This window comes from Podarcis liolepis (genome assembly GCF_965112155.1).
Source record: "Podarcis liolepis genome assembly, chromosome: 17".
Taxonomy (NCBI): Eukaryota; Metazoa; Chordata; class Lepidosauria; order Squamata; family Lacertidae; genus Podarcis; species Podarcis liolepis.
In genome coordinates, this window is record NC_139571.1 from 6,617,651 (window position 1) to 6,634,411 (window position 16,761).

The 16,761-nt window shown below is 50.4% G+C and overlaps 2 protein-coding genes across 2 annotated transcripts in view; both read right to left on the reverse strand.

Moving 5' to 3' along the window:
* Positions 1-5,389, reverse strand: part of LOC310696936 (uncharacterized protein) — a 37,232-nt gene extending 31,843 nt beyond the window's left edge. Inside the window, exon 1 of the mRNA XM_083483135.1 lies at positions 4,645-5,389. Within this exon, the coding sequence (XP_083339261.1) occupies positions 4,645-5,213 (569 nt within the window). The 5' untranslated portion in view covers positions 5,214-5,389. The remainder of the gene's footprint in view (positions 1-4,644) is intronic.
* A 2,509-nt stretch (positions 5,390-7,898) lies between these two features.
* FDX2 (ferredoxin 2) lies at positions 7,899-13,852 on the reverse strand. Its single transcript, XM_083483250.1, has 5 exons — positions 13,706-13,852; positions 13,068-13,107; positions 11,648-11,754; positions 10,759-10,846; positions 7,899-8,715 (listed from the first exon to the last, which is right to left on the reverse strand). The coding sequence occupies exons 1-5, from the start codon at positions 13,818-13,820 to the stop codon at positions 8,559-8,561; spliced, it is 507 nt and encodes a 168-aa protein (XP_083339376.1). The 5' UTR covers positions 13,821-13,852; the 3' UTR covers positions 7,899-8,558.
* Positions 13,853-16,761: the final 2,909 nt, after the last annotated feature.

A 16,761-nucleotide genomic window follows, 5' to 3' on the forward strand; every position in this document is an offset into this window, starting at 1 on the left:
AGCTGGCCACGATGGAACGCCCCACCACGCTAGACACCCTTATCCAATGGAGTCTACAGATTGACGATCGGCTAGAGGACCGGCGTCAGGCTCGGGACCGCCGGCACCTCCAGTTCTTGGCCCCAGTGTCGACCAGCAGCCCCACGGGTCCAGCTAAGTCATTGGAGGAACCTATGCAGCTTGGGGCAGTGCGGCCACGCCTCTCCCCCGCAGAGAAGTCGCGGCGTCGGGAGGGGAATCTTTGTCTCTATTGTGGCGGAAGCGGACACTATGCAAGGTCCTGTCCTGAGAAACGCCAGCCGCAGGGAAACCACCAAACCCCAGTAGCTGATGGCCCTGGCTACCGGGGGTCCCAAACAGCACAGAATGGGGCCGCACCAATTGAATTACAACACCTTATGGTTCCGGTACATCTATACCCTCCAGGAGGGCCATGGATTCTTACCCATGCGCTGGTGGATTCGGGCGCAACCCGCTCTTATATGGACGCTGCTTTTGCTGCCCAGCATCGGGTGCCACTGCGGAACAAGCCAGAACCGGTGCAGGTGGAGGCAATCGACGGACGGCCCCTGCGTTCGGGTGCCGTCACTCAGGAGACCCAGCCCCTGGTCCTGTGCCTCCAGCAGCACCGTGAGATGCGAACTCTGGATATTGCCTCCATGCCCCGGTTCCCCCTGGTGCTTGGGATGGACTGGCTGGAGGCTCACAATGTGCGGATTGACTGGGTCAAACGGACTGTACACTTCCCAGACCCCAGTTCTCCGGCTGAGACTGAGATGCTAGCAGCTGCGCCCACTGAGGAGGTTGCTGCAACGCTCCCCGCTGAATACCGGGACTATCACGACGTGTTTGAGGAACGGGGGGCAGACCAGCTGCCGCCGCATCGGTCCTTTGACTGTGGCATAGACCTCCAGCCCGGAGCGCCTCTACCGGTGAGTCGCTTATACTCGTTAACCGAGCCAGAGCGCGAGGCTTTACAGGACTTCTTGCGCAAGAACCTGGAGCGTGGGTTCATTAGGCCTTCTACCTCGCCCACTGCTGCGCCAGTGCTCTTTGTTAAAAAGAAATGTGGGGAGCTCCGCCTTTGCCATGATTACCGGGCCCTGAACAAAATCACCATCCCGGACCGGTACCCTTTGCCCCTTATTTCGGAGTTACTGGAGCGGGTGCAAGGGGCGCAGGTGTTCACCAAGCTAGACCTCCGGGGTGCCTACAATTTGATTCGGATCCGTGCCGGGGATGAGTGGAAGACCGCATTTGGGACCCGGTACGGACAGTTCGAATACCTGGTTATGCCCTTTGGTTTGTGCAACGCGCCTGCTGTGTTCCAACGGTACATCAACCACGTGTTCCAGGACTTGCTAGACAAGTATGTGGTGGTGTACTTGGATGACATTCTGGTTTACTCCCGTGACCCGGCGTGCCACGAAGGCCATGTCCGGACCGTGCTGCAGCGCTTGCGCGAGCATCGTCTGTATGCAAAGCTCAGCAAGTGCGAGTTTCATCAGCGGTCAGTGGACTTCCTGGGTCACCGACTCTCACCAGGTGGGGTGCAGATGGATCCTGGGAAGGTGGCAGCGGTTCGAGAATGGGCGGCACCTCGGAACCGCAAGGACCTACAGCGTTTCCTGGGGTTCGCCAACTATTACCGAACCTTCATTGCGGACTATGCTCACCGCACCACCCCGTTGACCCGACTACTGCGCCCCAAGACGCCGTTTTCCTGGGACAAGGAGGCGGAGGAGGCGTTTCAAGGGTTGAAGGCCTGTTTCCAGAGAGCGCCAATCTTGCAACATCCGGATCCTTCTCGACCCTTTGTGGTAGAGACTGACGCCTCCAGTACGGCTCTCGGTGCCGTCTTGTCTCAGCAGCACGGACCGGAAGCGCCACTTTTACCCTGCGCCTTCTATTCCCGCCAGCTCCTCCCAGCGGAGCGTAACTATACTGTGTGGGAGCGGGAACTACTGGCCATCAAGGTAGCCTTTGAGGTCTGGCGCCACCATCTTGAGGGGGCACGACATCCGGTGGAGGTGAGAACCGACCACCGGAACCTGGAGTACCTCCAGACCACCCGCAAGCTGAACCAAAGACAGATCCGGTGGGCGTTGTTCTTTTCCCGGTTCCAGTTTCGGATCCGCTACATCCCTAGCTCTCAGAATCAGAAGGCGGATGCTCTGTCCCGGAAACCTGAAGACAACGCAGACACGGTACAGCAAGCAGAACCCACCACGATTCTACCTCCGGCTGCATTCCTGGCCACCCAGGAGGCGCAGCCACTGCAGGTTCGGGTGCGGGAACAACAGCGGGTCGACGCTTGGGCCCAGGATCGTCTCCGGGAGCTGGCTGAAGGGTCCAGTCCACAATATCCGGGGCTGGTCCTGCATCAGGGCCTGCTGCTGCACCACGGTCGTCTGTACGTCCCGCCAGGGCCACTACGGCTGGAGGTTCTCCGGATGGCCCATGATGCCCCAGCAGCGGGGCACTTTGGACGGTATCGGACCACCCATTTGGTCAGTCGGGAGTTTTGGTGGCCCCGCCTGAAGGCTGACGTGGCTCGCTACGTTGCTGGTTGTGATGTCTGCCGTCGCGCCAAGGGTCCTACCGGGCGACCCCCCGGCCTACTTCAGCCATTGCCAGTTCCACCGCGCCCTTGGCACACGGTTTCGTTGGACTTTATAGTGGAATTACCCTCGTCTCGTGGCTGTACCTGCCTTCTGGTTTTCTCCGACCATTTCACCAAGATGGTACACTGCGCTCCCTGTCCATCTGTACCCACAGCCAAGGAAACTGCGCAGCTGTACCTTCAGCATGTCTTCCGCCTGCATGGACTACCTGAGCGCGTGGTGTCCGACCGGGGCGTTCAGTTCACATCCCGGTTCTGGCGAGCATTACACCAGACCCTCGGGACAGAGGTCTGCCTCTCGTCAGCCTACCACCCACAGACCGATGGCCAGACGGAACGGGCGAACGCGGTGCTAGAGCAGTACCTCCGGTGTTACTGCAGCTACCAGCAGGATGACTGGGTCGACCACCTGGCATTGGCGGAGTTTGCCTATAACAACGCGGTGAATGCGTCCACCCAGCAGACCCCGTTCCAGGCCAGCTATGGTTATCATCCACGGCTGTTTCCAGAGGTGCTGCCGGCATCCGCGGTCCCGGCAGTGACGGAGTGGCTTCAGGAGCTCCAGTCCCAGCAACAGCTTTTGGTGGAGCAACTGCACCAGGCCAAGGAAGCGTACAAAGCCCAGGCCGACCGCCACCGCCAGGTGGGGCCGGAACTTCGCATCGGTGACCTGGTTTGGCTCTCCACTCGCCATCTCCACCCCTCTCGACCTTCGCGGAAGTTGGACGCCCGCTTCACCGGCCCGTTCCCTATCGTGGACCAAGTCTCTCCTGTGGCATTCCGTCTCCGGTTACCCGCAACCCTGAAGGTTCACCCGGTCTTCCACAGGTCCCTTTTGAGTCCTGTGGCCCCACCCGACGAGTTCCACCCGAACCGTCCCCAACCGCAGCCAGTGTTGGTTCGGGGAGAGCCTGAGTATGAGGTGGAACGCATCCTGGACTCCCGATACCGCAGGGGAAAGCTACAGTATCTCATTGACTGGAAGGGGTACGGACCAGAGGACCGTTCCTGGGAACCAGCAGCCAACGTCCACGCACCTGCCTGCCTCCGAGAGTTCCATGCGACGTACCCCGGCAAGCCGGGTCCGGACCCTCGGTTGAGGGGGGGGCCTGGGAGGGGGGATGGTGTGATGGCCTGGGATTCCGATTTGGAGGATGAAACAGAGGAATCCCAGCCTGCACAGGAGTCCCCGCCTCCAGGGCCGGCTGAACTGGGGCAAGGCCTAGAGGCTGAAGAGCCTGCACCTGTGGCAGTGCAGCAGGAGCTGGGCCCAGGTGAAGTCCTCCTGGCCCCAGAGGGGCCTGATGACTCAATGGCCACAGGTGAGCCTCCTCCAGGGCCCAGTAACCCTTCGGCCTCTCCTGATCTGCAGAGGCTTAGGGCAGAGAGGCGAAGGGAACTAGTTGCCCCCAGGAGGAGTGCTCGCCTTAAGGCCAGAGTAGGCGGGGCTCCTGGGGGTCGGGACCGCCCCTGACCTTAGAAGAGGATAAAAGCCCACTCATCCCGGCCCCAGGTTGCGGGAGCAACGTCGTTGTTGGCTTCGGACCTTCCTGTGTTCCTGATCCCTGCTCGGCCTCCTGTTCCTGACTATCCGGTACTCCTGTTCCCTGCTCGGCTTCCTGTTCCTGACTATCCGGTACTCCTGTTCCCTGCTCGGCCTCCTGTTCCCGACCATCCGGTGTTCCTGTTCCCTGCACAGCCTCCTGTTCCAGCGTTCCTGTTCCTCGCCCGGCTCTCTGCCTCGGACCTTGCCCCTCTTCGTGTGGACTCTGCTACACCCAAGGTACCTTACCCCCGGGACCAGCACACTCACCCCGAACTGCAACCGGCGGCAACGGAATGCCCCCCGGTGGGTGACGATCGTCTGGGCTTCAGCAGTGGCATCATCGACTGGCAGTTGTTGATAGGCTTGGGCAAGGTCCAGCTTAGCGAAGACCTTACCCTCACCCAGGGAATGCAGCAGGTGTTGGACAACAGGAACCGGATAAGCGTGCTGCTGAAGTGCCTTGTTGATCGTGCACTTGTAGTCAGCGCAGATTCTCACCGACCCATCTGGCTTGACAGGCGTGACGATGGGGGTTTCCCACTTTGCGTGGTCAACCGGCTCCAAAACTCCTTGGGCGATCAGTTTGTCCAGTTGTTCGTCCACCTTAGCCTTGAGAGCAAAGGGAACCCGGCGTGGCTTTAGCTTGATGGGGGCGACTTGTGGATCAAGGCTAAAGGAGATGGGCATACCTGTATATTGGCCCAAGGTGCCGTCAAAAACCTCGGCAAAGTCTTTGACCAGACCCTCAGTCTCTGCGTTAGAGATGCAGTTGATGCCGGTGACTTCCAGGCCGAGGGCATCAAACCAGTCTAGCCCTAGGAGGCTTGGCCGCTGACCTTCGACCACCACCAACCGGAGCAGGCCCGAAAAATCCTTGAAGGCGATCCGGAACCGGCCAACGCCTACCACGGGAATGTCGTTTCCCTGGTAGTCTCTCAGGTGTACGCGGTGAGAGTCGAGTTGCCTTTTGGACACTCTGGGTACCAGTCTTTTGATGGTGCTCCATGACACGATGGACAGGGCAGACCCGGTGTCGATCTCCATGTCACATGGAGCTCCTTCAATGAGCACCGTGACGTTCAGCTTGCGTCGCGTAGGCGAGTCGGTTTGGCCAATCGTGGTTCCAGACGGGCAGCGGCAGTTGGTGAGAGCGAAACAACTTTCCTTGGCAGACTGGAGTGAAGACTTGGACTTGCGAGTCGATGAAGGGGGGGTGTCAGACGGAGCCGATCGGCACACCTTAGCGATGTGGCCCCTTCTGGAACACTTCCTACAGATGGCGTCTCTGAATCGACACTTGGCACGGGAATGGTTGCCTCCGCAGCCAGCACATTCCGGTTGGCCCTTGGACTTCTGTTGGAACTTCCTGCGCTCCCGCTTTGTCTGGTGCACGTCATCGTCTTCACTGGAGGATGCCTCCTCACTGCTGGCCTCTTCATGATGCACCGGAACTGGCTCCCTAGCAAGACGCGGGCTGCTGGACTTGCGGATCTCCTGGGCGGAGCGTTCAGCAGCTTCTGAGGCCACAGCCTCCTCAATGGCTTTCTGTAGCGTGAGGTCTGGCTTGGCTAGGAGGCGCCGTTGCAGATGGATGTCCCGGACCCCGCAGACGATTCGATCCATCAGGGCATCGTCTAAGTCTCGGAACTCACAGTGCATTGCAGCCTGTCGCAGGGCGGTGGTGTAGTTGTTGATTGACTCCCCCTCTGCCTGGTTCCGGTGGTAGAACGCATGGCGGGCAGCAATCTTGGACGGCTTTGGTGCGTAGTGGTTGCGGAGCTTCTCTTGGATCGTGTCCCATGGTGTTGCCTGGACTGCTTCAGGCGCAACCAACGCTCGGGCCGTCTCAAACACCTCAGGCCCACAGAGGCTGAGGAATAGGCCCCGCTTCCGATCCTTTGATACTGCTGTCAGCTCGTTGGCTTGGAGGTAGCAGTCGAACCGAGCGAGGTAGGAGTCCCATGATTCAGAGGCTGGCGCAAACGGCGGTAGAGGCACAAGTGAAGCCATGATTCCGATGCCGGCGTGAAGGGCGATGGATGGAACACAGTGCTCTAGCCAGAACAGTCAGCTCTGAATTGGTTCTGCCCAGTGATTTCGCTCAGTGATTTCGCTCTGTGATTCAGCTCAGTGATTCAGCTTAGTTCAGAGGCTGGCCGCATCTGGCTGTGCTCTGATGTCCATGTATCCCATCCTCGTCGCCAGTGTTAAGTCGTGGGTTGACATAGCAGCCGGCACAGCGATTTCTTCAAGTAGCTCTTTATTATGGTAAGCTGGAATAGAACTAACTGCGAACAGCTCAGCCGGCCTGTATTTATAGGCAGCCGGCTGTCAACATTGTAACCACAACAGCCCAGAGTTCCCGCCTAAAATAACTGACGCGGACCTGAGTGAAAACTATCTACAGACCTGAGTGAAAACTATATACAGTATCCCCCTGTTGGCCCAGGGTGAAACTACACTACATAACAGTACCAACCAGTAAAAACCAGTTCTGGTGCTCTAAGCTTGTGTCAAGCAATTAGTCTTCTTATGTTTCGTCTGTATTGTATTAGCTGAGCCCTCTGCTTGTCAGGTTTGATGGCAAGCTGCCCCATTATGGGCAAATGCCCCATTTGCACTGTGCTCCTAGCAGCCTCGTTGCAGCTCCTGCTGTAAGGATGAATGAACCCCAAAAGAGCCATGCTCTGTATTCATGTCTCCAGAGTTAAATAATGCTTGGGCTTGAATTATGAAAATCCATACATTGGGGAGGAGGTGAAACCTGTAGCCCTTCAGATCTTGCTGATGGACTGCAACTCCCATAATGCCTGAGAGTTGGGAGTCCCAACATCTGGAGAACCACAGGTCCTCTGCACTGCAAGCCTGGGAACAGGTGAATGGATGGAGAAATGCTTTCATTAGAAATGAGCAGAACCCTCCTCATAAACACATCATAGCAAAGCTCTTTCCCCATGTCAGTTTCTAGTTTTGTCAAAAGTTTAAAGACATATTTGCAATCAGGATTGCTATGCAATAGGATGAAATAGCCAGCTTCAGGAAGTACCAGGAAGGCAACAAATGGTGTCTGAACGGTGCAGCAAGTTTTTAAAACTATTGACCCTAGCCAAGAGGGCTGCACTGCTTAACTCGGCTGTATGTCCCACTCTGTTCAGTTTGGCTTACTCCCAAGTAAGTGTGCACAGGACTGGAGCCCTTTTTATCTGACAGTAGCAATAATTTTATATAAACTGCACTTTTAAATAAGTGCACCGCAGAAAACATTTTGAGTGAAATCCACCACTCATGTACAGATGTTCATCTCTGGATTTGATCTTCTCATTTCAACAGTAGCTTAAGCTCAGCATACCTTTAATGCTGTCTCCTTTCCCATTCAGTGTCCACTACTAATGGTATTATCAACTTCAGTCAGGTTAAGAATATAGAAGGAACTGTTTCCGATGGTATATCACCACTTGCACTATAATGGAATTATTTTCCTTCCTCCCCAAACGACTTGCCAATATGCAAACTTGTACATTTTTGAAAGCATTGGGATACCTAGCCATTAGGCTTAAGTCAGAATAGAAGAGGGAGGGGTTATTTCGATGAATTTTAATGTGAAGATATTATTGAAGAGTAGATGGATTGTTCTTGCCTGTATGGTATTCCAATCAAACACAACTGTATATAATAAAAGTATTATGTAAACTGAATGTCCCACTGCAATTTGTACACAAATGCAAGAACAACAGTAAGAGGCTGCTTTTATTTTTTTTTACTGATAAAAACCAGAGAAGGTGTGGGGCGAGTGCCTTCCTCCTCTCAGCTTATTTGGTGCTATGAATGATGTTGTCGACCGATCTTCTCAGCAGTCAAATCGCAGGTGAGAGACAAAAAGTCCCCGATGAAAATTAATGCACTTGCTTGTGCAGCAAGAGAAAACACAGAAACAGAGAGAAAGAACACAACCAAAGTGTTTGTGGAGGGTAACCCACTCCCCTCATCCCTCGCTTTCCTTCCATGAAGCCAGTACTTGCTGTGCCCACCTTAAAATAGTGGTGCTAATGTGCAGGAGCCTCTTCTCCCCTTGAAACATTTCCCACAGGACTTGGGAAAGTGTTTCTAGGCTGGGCGAGGTACATCTCCCAACATCCTTCTCAAGCCATGAATGCAGTTAAGCAATAGCTTAAGGGAGGCTCAGAGAGGCAGAAAGCTTTGGCCTTACTCAGAATGCTCTCTGGAAGAGACACATTTCTTTTCTTTGCATCAGTCTTTTGTTCATAGAACACAATTTTATTTTTTAAAGCATCATGCGTGCTTTGACCGCATCGCTGTCTTGCTCTCTGGTGGTTGCTTAAGAGATTAGGCTCACTTTGGAGATTGGTCCAGCCTTTGGCTCCATGGCACTCAGTGGGGTTTGGGGACATGGCCGTCCACATAAAAGTTCCTCGTGATCTTGGGGAGGGTGAACTCTGCTCCTTCCAATTCTTTGTCGAGGATAATCTGGCAGCCAAGGCGAGAGTTCTCCTGAAGCAGTGGTGCCATGTCTAACATATCTTCCTCCCTACGAGAAGACAAGAAGAGTGACTTCCAGCCCATAACCCCCAAGGTGGATAAGAAGATGAAGACGAGTTGGTATGACCAGTGCTAAAATACCAAGCAAGTCCACATTATAGCTCATCTGAACACATTTTAAACAAACATCAAGAATCAAGTCACCAGATGAAATTCAACACTGCACTATGGTGAACGTTCACGTCAGTGCAACATGCCAGAAGAAACGATCCCCATTCTCCCCTTCTGATCAATATACATCCTGATGTATATATTGTGCTCTAGGGGGCTTAGTTTGGTCAGAATCAAGTATACACTTCCAGAGGTAACACTAACTACATTACTTCTTGTTGTAGGTAGGTAGCCGGGTTGGCCTGCCATAGTCGAAACAAAATTAAAAAATTCCTTCCAGTAGCACCTTAAAAAGTAAAGTAAAGGGACCCCTGACCATTAGGTCCAGTCGTGACCGACTCTGGGGTTGCGGCGCTCATCTCGCTTTATTGGCCGAGGGAGCCGGCGTACAGCTTCCGGGTCATGTGGGCAGCATGACTAAGCCGCTTCTGGCGAACCAGAGCAGCGCACAGAAACGCCGTTTACCTTCCCACTGGAGCAATACCTATTTATCTACTTGCACTTTGACGTGCTTTCGAACTGCTAGGTTGGCAGGAACAGGGACTGAGCAACGGGAGCTCACCCCGTCGCAGGGATTCGAACCGCCGACCTTCTGATCGGCAAGTCCTAGGCTCTGTGGTTTAACCCACAAGGCGCCCTTAGCACCTTAGAGTAGCGCCTTAGAGACCAGCTAAGTTTGTTATTGGTATGAGCTTTCATGTGCATGCACACTTCTTCAGATACACTAAAACAGAAGTCCCCAGATCCTTATATATAGTGAGAGGGTGGGGGGTATTACTCAGAAGGGTGGTGGGAATGGGTGATTGGCTGATAGGTGTGGTAAACCTGTTAACGACTGTTAACGAGTGCAATTGGTCTTACAGGAAAAAGCAAGGGATGAGATGGCTAAAAATAGCTATATTATGTATAATGAGATAAGAATCCAATGTCTCTATTCAGACCAAGTCTCTCCATGGATTTAAGTTTGGTAATAAGTTGCAATTCAGCAACTTCTCTTTCCAGTCTATTTCTGAAATTCTTTTGTAATAAGACAGCTACTTTGAGATTTTGTATAGAATGTCCTGGGAGACTGAAGTGTTCTCCTACTGGTTTCTCTGTCTTGTGATTCCTGATACCAGATTTATGTCCATTTATTCTTTGGCGTAGGGTTTGGCCTGTTTGTCCAATATAGAGCGCTGAAGGGCACTGTTGACATTTGATGGCATACACAATGTTAGAAGATGAGCAATTAAATAGTCCTGAGATGGTGTGTTTGATGTTGGGGCCAGTAATGGTGTTGTCCGGGTGTATGTGCAAAGTTGGCATCTGGGTTTATTGCAGGCTCTGGTACCAGTGTCCATGTTAAGTCTGCTTGCTGTATTATTGTGGGTGAGGAGTTGTTTAAGATTGGGTGGCTGTCTGTAGGCAATGAAAGGTCTTCCTTTCATTACTTCTTGTAAATGAGCCACCATAGTCACTAGAGGGCCATGAAAATGTGTGTCCCAGGCTTTTTAGACTCTTCTATCCAGGTACTATCTGAAACCCAAGGGGTGCATTGTTTGCCCAATGTGAAAATTTTTGGCATTACGTTCAGCTCTCCTACCCCACTAGAGGTCTCTCTCTGTCTCTGGGGCACTGCCTCCTCTTTTTTTTTTTTGCACCAGAAACCTGCCAGTTTCTTCAGGCTTGGACAGCAGGGCCCTACCAGCCATGCTGAGGAAGTTGTCGAATGCCATCAGCAGGGAGCTAAGAAAGGCCATTTCTGCTACAAGGAGAGTGTCAAGGGACAGCTCAGTTGGTAACGCATGGGGCTCTTAATCTCGAGGTCATGGGTTTGAGCTCCACATTGGGCAAAAGATTCCTGCATTGCAGGAGGTTGGACTAGATGACCCTCAGGGTCTCTTCCAACTCTACAACTCTATGGTCGTAAGGTGGTCCTTACCGTTCATCAGGCTGGGGGAGCTTGTCTACAACATCATGGCTCACATAGACATGACAAGTGGAACAAGCTAAGGAAGCTTCACAGGCACCTGTGCAGATAAGAGGCAAAGACAATGAGAGAGATTTTGCTGCCAAGTCAAGAGAAGGCACTCTGCAGGCTGTGCTCTATTGCAATCACCTGGCCTCTCAAAAAGTGTGTCATAAATCATAAAACTAGAAAAGGGCAACCAAAATGATCAAGGAGTTGTGGCACCTTTGATATGAGGAAATACCAGAGCTGTTGGGACTTCGTCTCCTCCCCCATACAACAAGGGGAGAGATAGGGGGGAGGGAGAGTGTAATATTTATACATTGATGAACAGTCTGGAGGAAGGGTTGAGTTTTACTCCTTCCATTATAATGCTAGAACTTGATACTGTGACCAGGTTACTTGAAAAAGCACCCATTGCCACACAAAGTGAAACAAGTAACATTGGCTAAGTATTTTTAGAGCTATGCCCTCATAAAGCAACAGACAGGAGCAAGTCATTATACAATAGCCACATTGGCAAGCACACAGAATAATTAAGAAGCTGCTCTGTAACACCCAAGTTATTTGCAATCTCAATTGAACTTGCCTAAACAGATGGGATGAGTTGCAAGTCAATAGGAAGGGATTTTACAGTGCTGGGGCACTACCAAAAAAGCATACTTGCACATGATTGTGCATACCATTAGCCAAAATGGCTAAATACTACCTCCATGTGCAGAGACAGTACATATCAGATTACAAAGCATGCAGGAGAGGCTATATTTGGACTCCCCAATGGCATCTGGTTAGCCACTATTGGAAAGAGGATGTTAGACTGGACTGCTACGTAGCCGGATAGAGCAGGGCACTTAAGACCTACCTTCTAGCTCAATGCCATGTTTCTGAGCCAAGCGCAGCACATCATCCCCAATTCTGCCTTGCACTGGGATCCTTTGCCCAGACCGGTCTATAAACACCACATTCACTCTGAGGCAGGATAAAAAGCATAGGCACATCTTCAATCAATGACCCTCCCATAATTGTCAGGTGCTGAAAAGCTACAAGCATGGTTGAAAGTCTCCTGTGTTTCTGCATAAAGGCACAGATTACCAAGCAACATATAACAGCTGACTTAGGTTTGGAATTCCAAATATTTTCATCCCTCTATACTATATTTGCACTCATCTGTTGTCATGCTGACATTGTTATTGTGACTTTTTATATAGGATCTGATTGTTGCTAATGTTTGATGATGATGATGTGTGTTGGAAGCTGCCCAGAGTGGTTGGGGCAACCCAGCCAGATGGGTGGGGTATAAATAAAATAAAAATAAAAATACAAGGGTGCGTGCATGCCCAATAGGGCAAGGAAAGCCTAGGCCCTGAGTAGGCTGGAGGAAGGAGTGGGTGGCCCCACAGCTGGCAGAAATAGGAGGGGAAAGTCTTTCTCCCTTTTGTTCTTCCCCTGCTGCTGTGATACATTGCCAGTAGAAGGAAGCCTGCATTCTGTCAGTGGTGGTGGGACAATGACTTTCTCCTCTTCATTCCCCTCTTCACCACCAGCAGCAGCAGCAGTGGGCGAAGGAGAAAAAACAATATGGGGAGCATGGCGACTGGGGACTTTGAGGGGGTGGATGGGGGCAGGGTTGGGCAAAGTGCAGAAGGAGGTTGGCAAAGGGGGTGTGGGATGCAGCAGGTAGGCAGAATTGGTAAGCCAGCCCCCAGTAATGTTAAAAAGAAACAAACAGGAAGTGCTGAAGACTCAATGGAGCAAAAAGCTCCTCTAGCCAATTGAGTTTTAAGTGTTCAAAGTTTAGCACTGGTGTGTATCAACATAGCAGCTGTGAAGGGAGACAGATGTACATCTGGTATGCAGTCCAGTTGCACTTAAAGCAGCCCCCCCTACATGGTCCTGCCAATGCATGATACAAGTAACAAGTGGTAACTGCAAGACCAGCATAGAATGAGCCACCACCCCAGTAAGAGTTGCACGGTTAACTAAGCAAACGATTGTACCTAGTGTGTTTTGCTTCCTGTATTTCTGGTTAACACACACAGGTATTTGTGAAGCTGCCACCTGGACACACCACTGCAGAAATTAGGCTGCTAGGACTCTTGCAACCACCTAGCCTAACTATGTACGCTACTTACAATTAACAAGCAATATTTCAAACCACGAATTCTCATTGAGATGATGCTATCAAAAGCACAAAATATATCAACCGCCCAAAGAAGATCCAAGATTAGTTTAACTCAACCCACTCCCCAAAATTAAACCCGGCTACATTTTGTGGTACTCACACTTCTGCGGCAGAGTTCTCATCTTCTGCTTGAACAGTCACTGAGGGGAAAAACACACAGCATTTTATTTATTTATATGCATTTAGAGCCTTGCCTTTTACTATTCAATCTCAAGGCAGGGTACATATGTTGGTGTTAGCCGCCCTGAGCCCAGCCCTGGCCAGGGAGGGCGAGTATAAATAAAAAAATATTATTATTATATAGCTTAAAGCAACAAGGCACGTCATGCGTAACACTAAAGCATGGGCCAGAGCCCCCAAACTTCTGGAGGTCACCAGGTTGGGGGAAGGGAGGCAGTGATCCTCCTCTGAATTCCTCCAATTCGGAGCAAGTTTGTTTGGGTCGCCAAATCGAACTTCTGACGAAGAACAATCTGAAGTGTTGGTTACACAACAGGGGGAGAGGGATCCTGCTGGAACAAAAACACCGCCGATGAATCCCGAGGCGCCTCTCGCTTCGTGACCAAGTTGTGCTGCTGTTTTTGTTGTTGCACATTTATTGACACACCTGACAGGGACTCACGGCAGTTTACAGGGAAGGGGGAGGGGAGGGAAGAAAGAGCAACCAGCCTCCCCCCAGCCCGGTAGTCTTTCCCTGACCCCCTAGGGAGAAAGGAGCCCCGCTCTCTCCTCGCCCACCTGCAGTGCGGAAGCCCCGGGGCAGGAGCCGGCCGGCCGCCGCCGCCAGGACCCGACGGCGCCCCGGGCACCGGGAGACGCCAGCGCCGCCCTTCGCGGCCCAGGAGGCCGCCATGACAGGCGCCACGTGACCGCCGGGGTCAGAGGGCGGCGGCTGTTTCCGTGGAAACGGAGGGGAAGGGGAGCCTCGCTGGTTGCGCGGGGATCTCCCCCACTCCTGGAAAGCGGCGTTGTCTTATTCTTCCTCCGCCCCTTTCAAAGGGAGTCTCCCTTGCGTATTCCGGGTGGAAACATTTGTGGGCGGAGGCTAGAAAGTGTTGGCTGAGAAGCGTTTCGAATTACCAAATGCAAGATAAATAATGTCAACAAATCAACTTGCTCAGTTGATGGAATGTCGCCTGGTGGCTTATCTGGCCTTGGGGAGAATCTGCAGAAGCATTAGTACTGTAGTTTTAATGTGATTATTGTTGTAAACAAAATCTGCCCTTTTTCCCTTATGGGGTATCCAAGAGCCCATATAGAGTCCTTACGTAGGTTCCCTATTGGTAGGAGAAAATAACAGAAGCCAACCAGAGAATATTGAGAAGCAAAGCAGCTAGTAAGCCTGATCTTTATTGATCTGTTGCAACAGGATGCTCCCCTCACAGGCAGGAAAGGAGGAGGAACCCAGAGCAAAGGTGTGCCTGCCCTTATATAGACATTTTAAATTCCCAGCCCTGGAGCCCAAGACCACCCCCAGAAACATCATACATACATCACAGGAGGGGTGTAGCTCAAGACCACCCCCCACATACCTACATCACAGAAAAGGTGGTCTAAAACAGAAATGTGAATGTTGTTTTTCCCATCTGCCAGGTTATCTGATAGGCTGTCACCCATTAAAATGCTGAATACTCAATTCCTGAGACAATGGGAAGGCTCCCTGACCCCCTCCCTCCTTGCAGAGGAAACATTTGGTCAGTTTGGGAATCAAAAATGGTTTCAGGTCGGTCTTCCTGTGCTGATCTATGTACATGCTTGGTTGGTACATTTATGAACATTTAATATATATCTAAGACCTTAACATTCTTATCACATTGTGTAGTTTTTAATGTGTTTTTTTTAATAACTACTTCACTATTGTAATCATGTATCTTTTCATATTGTAAGCCACCTTGAACATTGTTTTAACTGTGGAAAGGCGGCATACAAATAAAATGATGACAACACTGATGATGATGTACTCCAAAGAAAAGTGTCTTTCAATGCCCTCCTATCTCATTATGACATCTCTCTTTTCGTGATATATGATGCCTGGAGAGAGAAAAACGTCCTGCCAAACCTGTCTGCCTGGCCGTATCATACTAAAAGGCTGAGATAAGTTACTTGCCAAGAGCAGAATCACATAAGAAGCAAGAGATTGAAGAGATCAGATGCATTTTTTATTTAAAAAGCTGCAAATCAAACACAAATTGTTTGCTTGTTTGTATTTTTAATAATTTTTATTAAAGATTTGTGAGTGGTTCCACAGGACTTCTTCATTCTTAGAAGTAGCTTGGGTGAAGCGGAACTGGATTTTGATCAAAGCAGTTTGTCCATAAGAATCCTCCAAATATTGCTGCTTTTAATAATGTTTAGAGTCCACCCTTTCCACCTCCCTAAGCTGCTTTTAAGTAACAAGTCAGAAGACCCAATCAGATCTCCTTTATTGGAAGTCATATGGGCACAACGCTACTTGAGAACTTTCGATGCTTCTGTTTTAGCATCTTAGAAATGCAGGATGTCCCCTAACTTTGCAGATGCTGAAAGGACTAAAATATAGTAACCATCTTGTTAGTTCCTCATGGACAAGGGAAAAACAAGGTATTTCAGTGAATGACAGCGAGTCTTGGCTGGGATACACCTAGAGCAGTCAGGCATATTTAAACATAGGAGGATTAAGTCCAAAAGGCCCTGTGCTTGAATTCACTTAAATTCAATACCAAAATAAAGCAGATGAGCATGGCAGCCATGGAGGAAGCAAACAGAAAGTGATCTATGAGGCAAGAAGGCCTACTGCTTAGCAACGGTAGCAACCGTTTCTCTGGGAAATGGCAGATCTTAATATTTTAATCGGAAGCCAATGGTAGCCCTATTCCATCTTGTCTCACATAAGCTTATGGATGGTCCACCATTAAATCTTACCTGTTTTTCCTTTTGGGACATCACTATGTAGCCTTCTCACTCTCTTCTGGTGCATATTGGATTTATACACTAGTTAGCACCAAAGGTGTAAATAAGCCCTTCATCAACATTGTTGTAACAAGGTCCATTTATCTAATCTTGAATATTTTGACAGGTATTATGTTTAAAATCTATGGCACAAATGGAGATACTATCCCTTCAAGAGTGGTTGAGGGCCGACAAGCCTTTCATAAACTAAGAGATTATTTCCTTGGCCCAGTGGAGTGAGAGCACTTTGCACAACTTGCATTGTACACTGAAGCAAAGCAAGTGTATGTGTAATTTTGTTTCGATACAAGATTGTTTCGTTTTTATACAATATGTCACAGAGGAGGGAATTAAGTATATCTTACAGGGAAAAAATTCTTATAAAAGACGGCACAAATCTATGCTGGAAGGATATCATTCAAACTTAATCCAACTTTTCCCAAAGAAATTAGAAGTTGTAGTATTCATTTAGAGAAGCCTTTGTTGAAACAGATGCTTTACCTGTAGTCTGGCACCTTTGCACTTTAATGTGGTACTATTTGAATAATAATTCAACCTGTTGCGTAGTTACAAGTTGGGGCGGAGGGGGGGGAGTAAACCGTTCTCAGCCAGAGGGTCATATTTTCTTCTGGACAACTTTCCAGGTGCTGCATTCTTGTGGCAGGCAATGCCAGAGGCAAAAGGAAGCAGAACAATGGATGTGACTCGTCTTTGAACACAGCCTACAGTTTAGTGCCAGTTCCAACCACACACTCACCTCTCCATCTTCTATTTAAGCCAGCAAGTAGTATTACTTGCTCAAAAGCATCTGCTTCCACTGCTCATTATTCTTAAAGCTCCATGCACAAAGAATGAAAAAGTGAGAC

Coding starts and splice junctions, on each gene's coding strand:
- FDX2 (XM_083483250.1), bottom strand. CDS start 13,820: ATGGCGGCCTCCTGGGCCGCGAAGGGCGGCGCTGGCGTCTCCCGGTGC. Junction 11,755..13,067: donor GAGAACTCTGCCGCAGAAGT/GTGAGTACCACA, acceptor ATCCTGCCTCAG/AGTGAATGTGGTGTTTATAG. Junction 10,847..11,647: donor ACATGGCATTGAGCTAGAAG/GTAGGTCTTAAG, acceptor TTATCTGCACAG/GTGCCTGTGAAGCTTCCTTA.